Source organism: Otolemur garnettii, unplaced genomic scaffold, assembly GCF_000181295.1.
Source record: "Otolemur garnettii isolate 467f Iridium unplaced genomic scaffold, OtoGar3 scaffold00029, whole genome shotgun sequence".
NCBI classification, from domain to species: Eukaryota; Metazoa; Chordata; class Mammalia; order Primates; family Galagidae; genus Otolemur; species Otolemur garnettii.
The window spans coordinates 1841032-1858508 of record NW_003852424.1 but is presented as its reverse complement, the minus strand read 5'-3'; the positions used below and the strand labels follow the sequence as shown (position 1 = coordinate 1858508).

Here is a 17477-nt window from a genome sequence, read left to right as displayed (position 1 = left end):
TTAATTTTCTGCCCTTAATTGAAATGAAGAATAATTTTAAAAGGTGAAGTATTGCAAGTTTAGGCAGTCAAGTTCTCGTCTTGGCTTAGGTATAAACTTGCTGTGTGAATTTGGTGGAGGCCTCAGTTTCCTTGTGCTTATTAGTGCTTCTTTTTAACTAAAACAGTTCAGCGTATGTAAAGTGTCTTCTATGAACTTAAGAGATACTGCCTGTTGAGTTGCAGATGGCGAGGGGAGTTTGCCACGGGGCTAACCTCTTCATCCTGGCTCCCTCTGCCCATCTTGGCTATTCACCAGTGCAAGACTTCACAGAGACAAGCTTGACTCTTGGCTAGGACCCAGGATGATATTTAGAAAGAAGAGAATAAAAGCTTAAGGATGATCAAATTCTCTTAAGAAATATGGAGTTCAGGCTCAGTGCCTACAGCTTAGTGGCTAAGGTGCCAGCCACATACATTGGAAATGACAGGTTCAAATCCAGCCTGGGCCTTCCAAACAACAATGACAGCTACAACCAAAAAATAGCTAGGCATTGTGGCAGGTGCCTTTAGTCCCAGCTACTTGGGAGGCTGAGGCAAGAGAATCGCTTGGGCCCAAGAGTTTAAGGTTGCTGTGAGCTGTGACATTACAGCACTCAACTGAGGGTGACATAGTGAAACTCTGTCTCAATTTAAAAAAAAAAAAGAAAAGAAAAGAAAAAAGAAATATGTAGGTCATTATGAAAGTTTTGATCACACAAAATTCAGGAAACATAAAATCCACACAGATGAAAACAAATGAAGACTTCCCAGCAACACTGACAAGCTGAGCAAGCTGAAACTTGCAGAGGTGAATCAGAAAGGACGCTGTTGCGGTGAAGGCTACGTTAACCAGTTTGATGAAAATATTTCAAATTGTATATAAAACCAGCACATTGTACCCCATGACTGCACTAATGTACACAGCTATGATTTAATTAAAAAACAAAACAAAACAGAAAGGACGTTGTTGACAGTGTTTTCTAGAAGTGAAATAATGGACCGTAGCACAGTCTACCTCAAAACTTTTGCATTAAATGAAAGCATACGATGCTTCTTCTAATTTCCTCTCGATGCACTCCTCATGTTTTCAAAAAGAATGACAAAATGAACACGTCAGCCTGCCATTTCCTGATATGATAAGTGGACTGATGGCTCATCACACCACCACCCACTTTACAGTAATCAGATGAGTTTCAGTACGAAGCCTCGTTCTCAAGCAGCAAGATGCCTGCTATATGGGCTCCAGATACATTAATGTCCTGACATTATAGTGATATTCTTATTTTAAAATATTCAGGAGTAGCTGGCCACCGTATCTCAGTGGTTAGTGCCAGGAGTAAAAGTAAATGGTGGAAGTTTCTCATTCAGCATGTGTATGCAATGACTTACTATTTAATTAAGGAAAATAAGCTGTGACTATTACAAAAAGAATTCTATTTTTAAGAATCATAATCACTTCTTTTCAGTCTGCCATGAAAACACATGGAGACCAAAATTGATTAATATATAATTTTGTACCTTTAACCCCAAACAGCGTGGTTTGTTTCCTTTCCCCCAATTATTTATCCTTTGTATATTCAAAATTACTTACTGAGAACCTGCCGATTGTAAGGAATGGGATGGACAAATTCTTAATCTCTAAGATTTAAAAAAGTTTTTGGAGGCCTATGAACTTCTATACTTTCATTTGTAAAGTATCTAAGAATTAGTCACCTTAGTAATAACTAAGGTTGCATTAAAGGCTGAATGTTTATTAAATAGAGTTACAAACTGATTTGTTAGTTGTTTCTCTAATAATTTCCATGCCTGCCTCCAGCCCTCTCCTCCCCCCTTGCAGTGCAACCAGGCCTTCAAATAGTGTTCTCTAAACAGAGGCTTTCCGGCTTTGGAGGAGTAAGCTGATTTCACAGCCAGTTTTGCCACTGCGGTGGAAAACAGAGTGCACATGAAGCCAGCTGAAGTCACAGAAACTGCATGGGTTAGGGCTGCGGGAGCCTCCACAGCTGCTGTCAAATTGCAATTGGAAACAGCTTTTCCAAAGTATAGCAGGAGAAATCAGGGATTCCTGTTCACAGCCGCAGACTAGAGCTAATTTTGACCCCTTGGGGGTTTCTTTAAAAAACAGATATCAATTTTTGGATTAAAAATTTAAAAATAACATACTTTGCAATAAAAGCAATTTTCTCAAAGCACCTTAGAGATCTACTTATGAAAAATCTAGCTCTGTTTTAGAGGCATTTTTATCAGTAAAGATCAAAAATTTCAAAAAGAATTATGGCTAAAACTATGAATAAAATTGACCATTCCACTGTCTAGGCCTCACCTTTAATCAGGCAGTGAAGCTTGCTTGTTAAGAGCAATGTGACCCTTGGGCCACCCTAGTGACCCAAGATGTAGTGTCTTCCAATGTTATTACAATATGATCAATGTTTGGACAGCACTTACCTGTGTGAATATACATCTTTTGAGCATCTTCACGATGAAATAACCCCAGTAAAGATGAAGGATCTGTAAGATCATGAGTTGCAGGTTGAGGAAGATGTATGAAAAGAAAGGCTCGAGGTAATGCAAAGGCAGGATGAGCGTGCAGTACAAAATCCTGGAAAACGGACAGACAGGAGAACTTGGTTATAGCCAAAGCACTTGTGAATTTTCAGTAAGGAAGCAAAGACTTTCTCTCCCTAAGACATACAACATTTATTTCATTTCTAACGAAGCCCAGGACATTCTCAAGAGAAAAGTTATGACAGTATTATCTTTGTTATCTTTATTATCATTATTGGCAAGCAACAAAATAGTACAATCTTGTCTTCTGGGTGAAAAGCAAATGGCATTTTTAATGCCTACTGTTTAAACTAGTGTTTCTGTACTTCAGTTTCTTCTTTGCCAACAGAAAATTGTACTTAATTTCTGGTGTGTGTGTGTGAGTGTGTGTGTGAGTGTATGTGTCTGTGTTGGGAGGGGAGAAAAACTAATGTGGTAATGCATGTTTACATGGTTATGATTTATTTTCATTTATTTGGTCCCAAAGGTGAATGGAGAAGTCTACAGAAGTAAATTTTCCAAATAAAAGAGGTTTTTAACAAAGGAAAAAAGCTATGACTACTTCTACTTCTACCTCCTAAAGCAAACTGCATGCTTCATTAATCTCATAGCTAGACTGCTGGACATGATTTGAACTGACCCTAGTGACCCAAGATGCATTGTCTTCAGACGTTCCTGCAATACGAAGAGCTATTTGTTCCTTCCCCAAACTTCATGCACTACTATGATTTTAGACACATTTGACACATTTATTTATATTATGTTAGTGATAAAAAAATTGTTCACGTAGAATTGAGAAAATAAGAAAAAGAAAGAACACTGTCTGTAACACCATTACCTCAAACAAACAATACTGCAATTTTTGTGCACTATCTTCCAGCTTTTTTTCTATACAGATTTATTTTAATCTTATTTTTTAACCCTCACACAGTAGAGTGTACTGTTTCTTGGTGTACAGTTCACCAAATTGTAATGTACAGGCCTGTCTCACCACCACCGCCATGAGGACACAGAACAGTCCATCACACCAGAAAACTTCTGTCACTGTCCCTTTGGTGTCACACCCTCCCCCAAACACTTGGAGAACTTATCTGCTCTCTGTCCTCTGGTTTATCTTTTCAAGAACATACAAGCGGAATCACACAGCGTGTGAGCTTTTGAGGCTTGCTCAGCGGGATGGTTTTATAATCCAGGCAAGTGTGGGCAGCAGGAGCGTGGCCTTTTTTCATCACTGAGGAGTATTCCATTGTGTGAATGTACCACAGTTTCTCTGTTCACCCACCAATGAGCATTTAGGTTGTTTACAGGTTTTAACAGTTTTGAGTAGAACAGCTATAAGCATTCATGTGTGTGTTTATCTGTGAACAGAAGTTTTCATTTCTCAAGGGTAAATACCATGCGGTAAGTATATGTTTAATTTTATAAGAAGTGAAAAAAACGTTTTTCAAAGTGGCTGCTTTGCATCCCTACCGGCAAAGCATGAGAACTCACCCTCATTAGCACTCAGTATTATCCTATGGAGAGTTAGGTAACGTGGCACTTATGAGGTTTTATGTCCAATTCCATTTAGCGCTAAAGGAAAGACATTTTACAATGTTTAAACAGCTTGGTGTATAGTCTTTTATAAATTAAATATTATTTCTTTGGAAGTGTATATTCCTAAATGTGAGATTACTATTTCAAGATGTACTGAAGAAATACATAAATTCAAGGTTTATGTTAAAAGGTATTAAAACATTGCCAAACTATTTTCCAAAATTATAGTAACTTATAAGGCCACCAGCAATGTATTTAAAAAATGTTTCATTGAACACTCAACCAATATTAAATAAATTTAAAATTTGCTAATTTAAAAGACAAAGCACTTCCACTTACATTATTTTTAAGGCTTTGACAGTTCCCTTATGTCTGCTTAGAAGCTCGATTTTTTTGTAACTAAATAAGAATTACTGATGATAACGAAAAATGGAGTACAGATGCATCAAACATAATTATAATCACAACATTTTCTTTATGAAAAATGCAACTATTAGTGCAATAAAATGTACAACTAAAAATTTTCCAAAAGGAAAACACACAGTATAAAGAAAAATACTTTAGAAGCTCTATTTCTTCTTTGGTGAGTTATCACTTCAACTGCTTTGCTCAAAAGACAATTATATATACTCTATATAATAAAGATATTAGCTATTTATTCATTTTATTTATGCAATTATTTCTGAAGTTTACTTTTCTATTTAAAAATGTAACAACAGACTAGGTGCTGTGGCTCACGCCTATAATCCCAGCATTCTGAGAGGCCAAGTCAGGAGTTCTGCTTGAGCTCACAAGTTCAAGACCAACCTCAGCAAGAGTGAGACCCTGTTGCTACCAAAAATAGAAAAATTAGCTGGGTATCATGGTGATGCATGCATATAGTCCCAGCTACTCTGGAGGCTGAGGTAGGAGGATCCCTTGAGACCAGGAGTTTGAGGTTGCTGTGATCTAGGCTGACAGCACGGCATTCTAACCTAGGCAACAGAGTGAAACTCTGTCTCAAATAAATGAATGAATGAATGAATAAATAAATAAATAAAATAAATTTTTAAAATGGAAATGTAATAGCCCTCTTTTGCTTTTCAGGAACTTAGGAATTATTAAAAATATATAAAAAGAGGTTAAGGAAAATCACATAGCTCACAAATAACCCAGAATATTCTCTTGAACATAATTTAAGATCTCTCTCTTAAAAAGACTTTCCTTAAGGTGCTTTTTTTGCTCCCCCATCACCACATGATTACACAAAGGGATCACACTATATATGTGATTTTAGTATCAATAATATATTACTTTATTGGAAAATTGGATATGGATTTAAAAAATTAAAAAATAACAATATGTTATAGAGAGGTTTCTATGTCAATGAATGCAGCTATAGATTGGGGAGTCAGGAATCTTTGTAAAGGGACAGATAAATATTCCAGGCCTCTGAGTCATTTGGTCTCTGCTGCAACTACTCAGTTCTGCCACTGCAGTATGAAAGCAGCCACATGACAGCTATCACATAAACTAATTCATGCACAGACAATACACACATAAAGAGTGTGGCAGTGTTCCAGTGAAACTATCAATAAAACCAGGGAGGAGGCTGAGTTTGGCCTATGAGCCATAGTTCTCCAACCTCCACTATATATATGTCATTCCATGTAAGGGCTACACAGAAATCCATTTTATAGATATATTATAATTTAAGCCCTTATTGATAGTCATTTAAATTCCTCCCAAATATTCATCATATTAGAAAGAACACTGTTAAGAATTATTTGTAAAAACATTTTGATATAATTGCTTGATTGCCCCCTTATAATGGCTAAAATCCTAAATTAAAGAGTAGGCTCATTTTACAGTTTGAAATACAATACTAGGCTGCTTTCTAACAAGACTATATGTACCAATTTATATATTCTTGCATCCAATAAATAAGAGTATCTGCTTCCTCTTTGACCAACATTGTATATTGTCAGTCTCTAAGATAATAGAGCACTGTTTATATTTATGTTTTTCTTTCATGTGAAGTGACTATATATTACATATATTTATATACTTTATTGGTTATTTTATTTGGTTATCTATATTTATTCTTTTGTGAACTGGTTCTTCATGGTTTCTGTCCATTTTTCTATTAGAACATTTATTTATTATGTTGATTCATATATTTTAAGGATATCAGCACTATTTTCTAATGATGTTACATATCTTTACATAGTCCAATATTTTCTTTCAACTTTGTTTATGATCTTTTGGCCCATTCATCATAAAAATACTTTTGTAATCAAATTCTTCAATTGTTTCTTCTGTTATCTAGCTTACATGTTATGTTTTAAAAGATCTTTTTCATCCCTATCCATATAAAACACATTTACCCATATTTTCTTAAAATCCTGGATTTACTACTCACAAGGCTATGTAACCTTATATCACTTCTTATGTTTTTTTTTCATTAGTAAAATGGAAGCAAATAGTACTTACCTTATTCTTTTAATAAATATGTAGTGAACATCTACCAAAGTGCTACTTGGCACTTGGTAGGAACCAGGAATATAGCAATGAATGAAAGGAATGAAAACCCCTGAAATTAGTAGGACTTATAGTGTGGTGCCAACATTTATAGTTATTAACGGGAATAAATGGAAATAATATATGGAAAGCTTATATTCTACTCTGGGTTTCTAGGTCCTTAGGTAACTTTGTGCCTTGCTCTGTTCTCTCTCTGACAAGAATATATTTCCCCTTTTCAGCTGAACCTCTTATCCTCCATAAACACAGGCCCCTTGACAACAAAAGTCTCCATGCTATTCTGGTCGCCCCTGAACATCTGACCTTCCCCCAGGCCCACCCCTCCTCATTAGCTGGCAAGCTTTCCTAAGGCAGTGGCCAGGACACCTTCATCTCCATGTCCTCCTCTGAACTAGCCCAGAGGTTTACCCCTTACTTGGTCCCTTATTAGGAATTCATCAGTGTCAAAGTTGACAAAGGAATTTACTAAAAAATATCTCCTTTACACCATCTATTAGAAAATGTGAATAATTAGCTGAACACAAAATAGTTCATTATGATCCTTGCAAGAAATGAGAAAAAGGATGGGGCATTACCTCGTAGGGCTCTGACTGAACTTCCCTGCTCCTTGAGTTGAGGAAAGGAAGAGAACTGAGATTCCAGTTAGAGGGAAACACATGCACAAAGGCTCTCAGGTACGGGGATCAAGGAAAGCTCAATTGCTGTGAGGAGACCAGTGTGGTCTAGGAGAGAGGAATAGCAGGGAAAGGTGGCATCAGGTAGGGTGGGAAAGGCGAATGAAGCCCTTAGGTAGGCCTTGCACATGAAGGCAAGGTCGCCATCTTCATTGTAGGAGCAGCTGGGAGCTTTTCTGGTTTTAGAAAGAGGAGGGATACACATGGCACAGAATCATCAGAGCTGGGTTCAAGGCCTGATGCTACTTATTTCTTGAATGTGCGCAAGTTACTGAGCCTTCGTTCCTCAGCCACTGGGTGGAACTGCCCCCACCCCTCCATCCCCTTCAGACTGGGAGGCTCCTGGGAGACATATAGCCTATTTTAAACTGCCTTCTGAAAGTGCTGAGGCTCTGGTTGGAGAGGAGAGGCCAGTGGCATGGGCTCTGGAGCCTTGCAAATTTGAATTAGGGTTCCCTACTGGGCAAGTTCCTTAACCTCTCTAGGCTTCAGTTTCTCTTGTGAAGTGAGACCACCACCACCCACCTCATCCAGTTGTTAGGAGGATTAGGTGAGCTGACATGTGAAAAGTGCCGCTCCAAACATGGCAGCTCTAATTCCTCTTACTGCCACCATGGTTACCACTTTTCCTCCCCTAGCCCTGTGCCTGCCACAGGGGACTGACACCAGTGATGTGGTTATAGTGGCACCCACAAGACTGGCTGAACTGGCTGGATTTTCTGCCAACAGGAAAAGGAGAAAGCCACTTTAGAGAGGGCAAGTAGGCTCCGGAGGAACAGAGACTCTGCTGCCTGAATGCCCTTTTCAAAAAGATGGGGGCAGGAGGCCCAGGTATAGGACTAGAGATCAGAGGGGTGTAGCCATGATGGCTATTGTGCTGCAGGTTATGGTCCTGCAGTTAGATTTTCAGGACCTCACTAAAGGATGCTCCAATCTCTCTTTTTTTTTTTTTTTTGCTCCAATCTCTTAATCTAATTTCTTCTTCTTTGTTACATAGAAGAAGAATGGGGAAAAGGAAAAAAATAAACCCATCTGCCCTTCTCAGCTTGCTCCCTCACACACGTGCAGACACATGCATGAACACATGCTCATATTTCACTGTCAATCACCATCTTACAGTAACTGAATAGAACTTTCCTGTTCACAGAGAATGTCAAAAGACTGCTGTACTCCTCAGTTTTTAGAACCACTCTGCTCCTGTTCCCTGGACTTTGATCTTTCCAAACTGTAAACTACTAGTACTGTGCCCTTGGATTGCAAAGCTTAACCTTTTCTGCTTCCAGGTTTGTTCTCAGTCTTAACTCTTTCAATCACTGGAGTTTATATGGTTTGAATAAACTTCAGTGTTACAATAATTAACAGCTGGTTTCTCTGGGCTAGATAAGACATCCATCAAAAAAATTGTATTTTGGGGGTGGTGCCTGTGGCTCAAAGGAGTAGGGTGACAGCACCATATAAGACTGTGTCTCTACCAAAAATAGTACAAATTTAGCCAGGCATCATGGCAGGCACCTGTAGTCCCAGCACTCTAGGAGGCTGAGGCAGGAGGATTGCTTGAGCTCAGGAGCTTGAGACCTACCTGAACAAGGCTAAGACTGTGTCTCTACCAAAAATAGTATAAAATTAGCCAGGCATCATGGCAGGTGCTTGTAGTCCCAGCTACTCAGGAGCCTGAGGCAGGTGAATCGCTTGAGCCCAGGAATTTGAAGTTGTAGTGAGCTAGGCTGATGCCATGGCACTCTAGCCTGAGCAACAAAATGAGACCCTGTCTCCAAAAACAAAAAAAAAAAATGAATTTTTCTAATAAAAATAGAAACTGAAATGTCTTTTTTTTCTTGCTAATTATAGGTATGAGCATTAAGCCCTTTTAGGATAACAAACACTGGTTCTACAGGTGAGCAATTGTCTACATCAGAGATCTCTTAGATTTCAAAATGACTATGTGGTTGAAAAAAAGAGATATTTAGCAAAAACAAATGATGCCACTCCTAATCACCCAGCTCACTAATGTAATTTGAAACATATCTGCTCTGTGTTTCAGATGGTCTGCCTCTTGGTTCTGTAATCAGCTGTGAATGATCCTGGAAATACCTTAACTCTTCATCTGAAAAATAAATATGGGGTCTAAATGCTTCAACAATCCCAATGACATAAAAGACAAAGAAAGAGAAGCAACTGTGCCAGACGAGTGACAACTAAATGCTCAATCCAAGCAGTGAGGGAGAGAAAAGCAATAAAAAGACATCATTCAATTGACTGACAAAATTGGAACACAGAAGGTTGATGGCTACATTTTCTATAATTGTTAACTATGCTGTGATTATGTAAGAGAATGTCTGTGTTCTTAGGAAATACATACAGAAGTATTTAGGGCACAAAGAATTATTTGGTTGATGTTTGCAACTTTCAAACGGTTCAGAAAAAAGTATATGCTTACATACATGGCGGGGGTGGAGAGAAGAAATAACAAAGTAAAATAAAATGCTAACTGGTACAGAGTACATACAGGAGTTCTCTATAAAACACAATTTTTCTGCAAACTTGAAATTATTTCTAAACAAATGAATAAGTGAATAAAGGGGCTGGAGCAAATTATGAATAAATCCTTATTCTAGGATTCTAGAAAGATGCAGTCTCACTCTGTCACCTAGGATGGAGTACAGCAACACAATCACGGCTCCCTGCAGGCTTGAGCTCGTGGGTCTCAGCTCATCCCTCCTGCATTACTGGAACTATAGGCATGTGCTATAGCTCTGTCCTTTATAAACGTGCAAACAACATAAAGGAGGCACCAAGCATGCAGGCGTAAGGAGAGAGTTCTGAGGGCTCACTGGTGGATGAGCAGTGGACACGTGGGAGAAGGCATGTCTCTTTCATCAGGTCTGTAAGTGGAAAGTCTAGTTCTGAGATAAACATCTGCAGTGGTGGCCCAAGGGAGAGGCCTGGCTTCAGCAGTCTTTTTCACTTTGCACAACCCCCTTCCTTTCCTTTTCTGACTGAACAAAGCAGTGGATGACTATGGCACCATCAGAACCCTGCTCTGCCCTCTGCTCATCACTCAGGACCAAGATTCCCAACTTTCAGAGGAAAGGAAGGGTCCATGTCCTGTCTTCATCCTTAGTTCTTACTGGTGATGTCAACTAAGAGCACTGTTGGATGCTTTCAGCTTTGTCTTTTATTTTCTCTATTTTTTAAACTCTCCTTTCTCTGTTAGCTATTCCTAATAGTTATATAATCTCATCACCTATAAAATTCCCTCTATGTGGGCTTCACCGGGTACCATTTTCTACCCCAGTGATAGCTGGATCTTCAAAAGCTGAATCTCAAAGTCCAGTGATCCAGTGGTGAAGGAAAGACGTTACCCAAGCTTATGTGCCCTTGGAGCTAAGGAAACTAGGTATCTGAACATGATTTATTGTTGCAAATGTTTTGTTTTTTCCTTTCTTGGGACATACAAGAATCACAGATCAATGTTAACAGTCTTCCAATTATATGAATAAGGAGTAGATATAAAGATCTCCTCTCCTGCCATGATGCACTCCTGAAGGGTAGACACTGTGCCTCACTCTCCCTGGATTGTACAACACTAGCTGTGATGAGTTCAAGAAACAAAGCCAAAAGCCGCACTGCCACCTACACACAACTGTGATACAGACACTCAACCTGCAGGTTGCAAAGTCAGCAAAACAGAGTGTTCCTTCCCTTCAGCTCAACCAGCCAGTCTAGAATCATTATCTGTTCTTATTATTTGTGGAGAAAAAGTATTTAAAAAGTCAGGGGAATAGTTTACCTGACCTTAAGAAAGGTCTTTCTAGCCTTTCTGATTCTCTGAGGGTATCTGGATAGTGTTCAAATAGATAGATACATAATTCAAAAATACAGAAACTGTTTTTTACAAACAACAGTTGGGAATACAATGTAAACAATGTAAGCCTACAATATAAATGTTTCCAATGAAAATGCAAACAAATAGGATTACCAGGAAATTCAATTAAAGCCATTTGACCAACGCCAACACGAACGAATTTCTGCCTAATGTTGCTGAAACAATGTTTAGAAAACCAATGTCACTAACTTTTGCGGAACTGACTGAGAATCAGCTAAATAGATCCCCAGACCTGGCAGGAGGACAGGAGAACAGAGGACACAGTTTCAGGAACACAAAAGCAGGGCCATCAGGGAAGCAAATACACTTGAGGATGGGGGACATGAAAGAAAAGTCGGAGAAAGGGAAAGGCAAGTGTAATGTGCAAGCTACAGCTCTTTGTCTCCAGACGTCCTGACAAATCTCAGATGGGCACACTCTCAGCTTTCTTCCCACCCTACTCTATATCTCACCAGAAAATGTGCAACACAAGCTGTTGGAAGGAAAAACCGAGGATTCAATTGCAAATTGCCTCCCATGGCATCTCTAACATGTCTGAAGTTTTGCACGGGTCTGTAGTAAAATCCCAACAAGCTTGGACAGAATAAAATATCCATGAAAAATGGATTTACAGAGTTACAAGTTTTAGACAAATGGTTGGAGCCAGGCTAACAATGAGGAACTAAATTTTCCTCTTTGGCACCACCGAGATGACCGTGTAACAAATTTGTATTGGTGGGAAGACTATTTAAGCTAGAGCCATAAATACACAGCAATGAGGAGACGCTTCCTCTCTGGCTGACATGAATCACTATATGCAATCTAGTGATTCTTTCAAAGACCACTGAAAACTGATTTCCCAAAATTCCAATTGCTTGGTGAGGTTTTTCTCAACCTTCCGAAGAATGAGAATCAGTCAACATCAGTATAGAGATATTTGTACTAGGAAAAAATGTTTTTATAGTCAAGTCTATTAATATCGGTTTATTTGTAGTCCAACTCCCTGAAGATGGCAAAGAGTGGTACTGGCTGCCTTCTGCAATGGGCTGGTGAATTCACTGTCAAGATCAAGAAAATGCCAAAAGCATGTAACCAATTCTCCTTGGAATACAGAAAAGCTGGCGAGAGAAAGAGTTCTCAAGTCAAAAATTTTAAAGTCAAGAGTGTGAGGGAAAATAGCACAGCACTTCCACAATCACTCGGTCCCACAGTGTCCAGTTTATGAGTAAGCTTGTTGTTTATTTTGAGACATCAAGGGAAAGTCTCAGGTGAATGAACGTTCTCCATTGCTCAACCAAAAGCCAGAGAGAGCAACAAAACTGCGTAAGCTTCTCAGAGATTTCCCTGGACTGAGAACTGCTATGGCACATGCTTTCAAAATATGTCTACAAATTCTTTGAAAGTGCTCCTATAAAGAAATAGAGTCTAATCACCCTTCCCTTGAATAATGAGTCAGCCTCAGTGAGGAATATTAGGTTGGAAGTGACGTGACATGGTGACTTCTGCGGCCGGTAATGAAAGGAGATGCAGCATCCTTCCAGCTCTCTCCTGAGATGCTTGCTCTTGAAATGCCACAGCCACACTATGAGGCAACAGCCAAGTGGACGGGCCGTCTGTTCAAGCTGATGGTCCCAGCTCAGGTCCCAGCCAACAACCAGCATTAACCAACTGCTTTCATATGTATTACTTCAACCATGTGACTGAAGAAGGCTTCCACAAAATTCCAACTCTAGCCACTATCTGACTGTAACCACAGGAGAGACTCCAGGTGAAAAGCATCTAGCCTAAGCCAATCAACTTCCAGAGCCATGAGAGATAATAATAATAATCAATAGATGTTGTAGTCTTAAGGGATGGGTCTGTAAACTATGATCTGTATGTATATTCTGCAACGTGTTTTTGCATAGCCCATGAGCTAAGAAAGGCTTGGTACATTTTTTAAAGGTTATAAAACAAAACAAAACAAGGAAAAATATGCAACAAAGACCATATGTGGCCCTCAAAGCCTAAAATGTTTATTCGTTGGCCCTTACAGAAAAGGTTTGGCTACCACTGTCTTAAGTCAAGTAAGTTCTCAGATGGTTTGTTATGCAGCAGCAGACAACTGGAACATGTGGTGCCTTAGGGACATAGTGGGAGGGACTGAGGGGAAAATGCTACATCTACAGTGCCAGAAAAGTCGCACTGAAAGGTTACATCTGCAAGGCAATACTTACCTTCCAATAACTCTATCATACAGTACTACAATTTCACAAACATCCCTGCTCAGTCACAGCAAAAGTGATGTTAATGTGATTGATTACCCAAGGAAAGTATCTCAAATATGTATCTTACATTTGATTCTAGATTGAACTCCAGGTTCTGAGATACTCATTAGTAATTTTAATAATAGGAAGCATTTACTGTCTTTTGTTATCTGCCAGACATTTTTCTAAACTGTTTTATATGTATTACCTCAGTTAAGCCTCATAACAACTCTTATTTCCATTTCACAGATGAGAAAACTGAGGCACACAAAGGCAAGCAACCTGTTCAAGATCAAGATTTAAGTGGGGAACCAGGATTTTAATCCAGGCCTGACTTTTACATCCATGAACTGGAAATAAGGGTTGTTATGTTATGGTGACCTCTGTGTTCTGCTGCTCCTCTCTAGAAAATGCCTATGAGGTTAAATCAAGGGATGGTAAAGAATGCAGCTGGCTTCCACAGGGAGGGGACCCATTTGCCTCTCTGGCCAGGCTTTCCTGGATGCTCTCAACCTTGGAATTAAGCCTGGAACTTCTCCATCCATTTCCCCCAGATCTAGGATCTTCAATAGCACTAATTCTTCTGTTGAGGGAATCCAAAGTTCCCAGACTAGCCCCAAACTCTGGTTGGTTAAAGGCTGTTCCTTCTAAACCATCTAATACTTCCAGGCATGTTTACTCTGGTTTCTGTCAATCAACACATGAAAAATTATGCTTGCCAAAGAAATGAACGTCATCAGAGACACAATACCCACTCTTCGTTGCCATACCTTGGGTAAATAAAACCAACAGACTGATTAAGAGCCATTCAATATCAAAAGGACATTCAAATCTCTGTCAATGCGAGTGGTCCTGGAGAGTGCAGCGAGTATCACTTTCCTTATCTGTGAAGTGGGAGTGAAAGTATCCATCTTCCTGATTTGTGGTATAGACAGGGCCCAAGATGTGAAAAGGACCTAATCTGCTGGCTGGCATTCAAGTAATGGCTATAATTATTGTAACACGGAACATGCCTCTCTTTTAGAGAAATGATGATTGGCCAAACGCTTTTCATTAAAAAGCTGTTAATCACGAAGAAAGATCCCTATTCATCAAAGAAGACACAGAATAAGAGTGGCTGCTTGCCCATTGGATTACACATATTCCATCTCCCACTGTAATAAGCCTTTTCCATACTGAAGAGTGTTGTTTTAATTATTTATAAAAATGGCTCTGTCATATTTTTTTCTCCTATTGCACTTAGCATGAATAACTGGAGACCCACATATAGAAAGAAAGGGCAATCCTCTGACAGCAGCCAAGTGCCAAGTCTACCTCTGGGCACTGACCAAGGGCAGGGCACATGGCCTGTCTACTCACCAGAAGGGAAAAATAATGAGGCGGCTGATGAAAAATAAGACGGAGAAGATGAAAAACAGGGCGTTGCAAGTTTGCCTCCATCCGGCATAAGAAAACATCTTAGCAGACTGCAAATAAAGAAAGAAACAGCATTCAGATAAAATGAAAGTAGTATACATTTTTAAAATTAAACATTTATAAATGAAATGATCTGATTTCTAGGAATTGCTGCAAAACTATCTTAATGGAAAGTGGGGGAGGGGTACAGATGTGGTAGTACATTACACAAGATGGGTCATACTGATAACCGTTAAAGCTGATGGGTCCATTATACTATTTCCTTTATCTTACCATATGGTTCACATTTTCCATAATATTATGTTTTAAAAAGATGCATTAAGATGACTGTAATATTACTCTTGTCTTTCAAAAACTCTGTAAGTTAGCACAGTCAATTTTAGTGTGCATTTTATTCTGGGTATTTATTTAATATCTTCATTTACGTGAGAGGAGACCTGAGTTGAAGAAAGGTTAGAACAGGTGTGCTGTATTGGGCTGGGCCGGGATGGGAATGCTGCAAGCAACAGGTCTACAAGTGAAAGCGGTGGAGTCAGGAGGCAACTTTCAGGTAGAAATAAAGTTGCAAGCACTTGATTTTTCCTGCTTACTTTCCGCTAGTCTATATTGCTCATACTATCTGAGCTGAAGCAAAACAATTACAGAAAGTATTGTGGAATGGTAGTAGAAGGTTAATGGATGCGAATTCTCTACCGCATTATCCAGTCGAGCCCAAGGTTGAAGGGGAAGGTTTCTGGTGAGAGGTGAGGGTACGACATGGTAGGAGTTGTTGGGGTACAGCTTATCCATCTAGGAGCTTGGCTTAGACTTGGGCTGCTTTAGAACTTACGTCACCCTGGAGGCTAAAGGTCCTTTTAAAACAAAAGTGACAACATATTTACCCTTCAGGAAGGGCTTACATGGCATTTTCCATACTTTGCCACACTTATCAAGGGGAGTATAGTAAGATTGGGGAAGGAAGTTGTTGCCAGAAGGCTCACAGGGAACAGCTCAGTTGCTGACACAGAAGGCTGGTGTGCCTAGGGGACAGGAGCCAGACACAGGGAGCAAGGCCAGAGTTCACAAATGCAATGGAGCAGGCAACTGTGGAAGGGTCAGAGGTCAGCCAAGGATACGTCTAAGTGTGGGAGGGACTTCCATAAACTCACTTATGAGGGTAAAACCTACGCACAAGACATTCTGGACTATATAATGGTGAAAGTCCAGACACTCACCCCTTTCCTTTGCTAAGTTTCAGTCAGGACATTGTTAAAGTGTTAGGTTCAGGGTCCACTATGTGGATAGTCAGAGAGGATCAGGAAGATGCAGGAAGAAGCCAAAGGGTGCATCTGAGTGGGAATTGTAACTGTCGAGACTCTTTTTCCTCACAAAGAAAGAGCTAAGAAATGACCCACTAGCTGTCTTGAAAATCTGAAAGTTTAATGGGCTCCATCTCAAGGAAGCAGGGGACAGAAGTTGTGCCATGTCTGGGTTCAATTAGAACCTGACCAAGAGGACAAACATGAAACAAACCATGCAGAAAAGTGGTGGGAAATGCACCCTGAGAGAATATCGAAAAACAGGCCGCTGCCACCACTCAATGTTGCCTCTACCACCAGCTGGTGGGAGGTACCAGTCCTGCTCATTGAACCTCAAGTTAGATCACGACTTGGAAATCAAGAATGATTCATGATCGTTGACAAAATGAAGTTGTTCTTACAATTTCCCCATGAAGGGACCTCTAAGTTTGACATTTAATTTTTCTTGTTTTTTTTTTTTTTAACCTAAGAATCTCAGAACATTTTCAAACAGTAATGAGCTAAACTTCACAATCTACCCTAAGGAATATATATATGACTTCTCATGTTACAGCTGGGCATAGAGAACAAAACGATAAGTGATTTGCCTAAGCCACTTAGGGAGTCATGTCATGGTGGTGATTAGGAGGGTTGGGTGGGGACAGTCTAGTGTTTGTTCCCAGCATGAATGTCTAACGCCCCTTAAACAGTATAAAGACACTGTTTGCACATTGAACACACAACAAAGGCCATTGAACATGAGGGATTAGAAGCAAGAGGGTAGTATGACATTCTTAAGTCAGGGCCAATGTGGTCTTAATTTTCAGTCAGGGTTACTGAGATACAGTCAGATAGGGAGGCAATTACAGCAGAGATGACCCTGTTCACAAAGCACCACATGAAACGCTGGCACAACCCTTCTTTTGCTAAGTGGTTTGTTACCCTGAAGCATATTTAATAATCTTGACCTTTAGGAGGGAATTTACATGTCTAATTATGTTTCATTCCTTACATACAAGGTAGAAACAAAATTCTGTATGCAGAGAACATTTTACAGTAGTCATTTGCTTTGAAATGGCTTCTGGTTATTTCTACAACAGGTCTGGCAAATTACCTTCCAGACTCTGGGCTAAAGCTGATCAGCCCTTAATGATAATTTTCACATTTTTAAAAGGGTATTTTAAAAAAAGAAAAAAGAAAAAACAAAGAAGAATATGGAACAAGGATCATATGCAGCCCACAAAACTGGATTTACTATCTGGCCCTTTACCAAGAAGTTTCCTGACCCTCAATCTAGAAGAACAAGATTCTATTAAATTTAATTTCTTCCATATCAACCTATAGTCAATTATTAGCCTTTTTTTTTTTTTTTTTTTTGA

At 39.4% G+C, this 17477-nt stretch overlaps 1 protein-coding gene across 1 annotated transcript in view; it reads right to left on the bottom strand.

Moving 5' to 3' along the window:
* The window catches only part of CERS3 (ceramide synthase 3), a 90248-nt gene that overhangs the window by 45304 nt on the left and 27467 nt on the right, over positions 1 to 17477 (bottom strand). The window contains exons 8-9 of the mRNA XM_003788634.1: positions 14765 to 14871; positions 2466 to 2619 (exon numbers count right to left, since the gene is read on the bottom strand). Coding sequence (XP_003788682.1) covers positions 2466 to 2619; positions 14765 to 14871 — 261 coding nt within the window. The remainder of the gene's footprint in view (positions 1 to 2465; positions 2620 to 14764; positions 14872 to 17477) is intronic.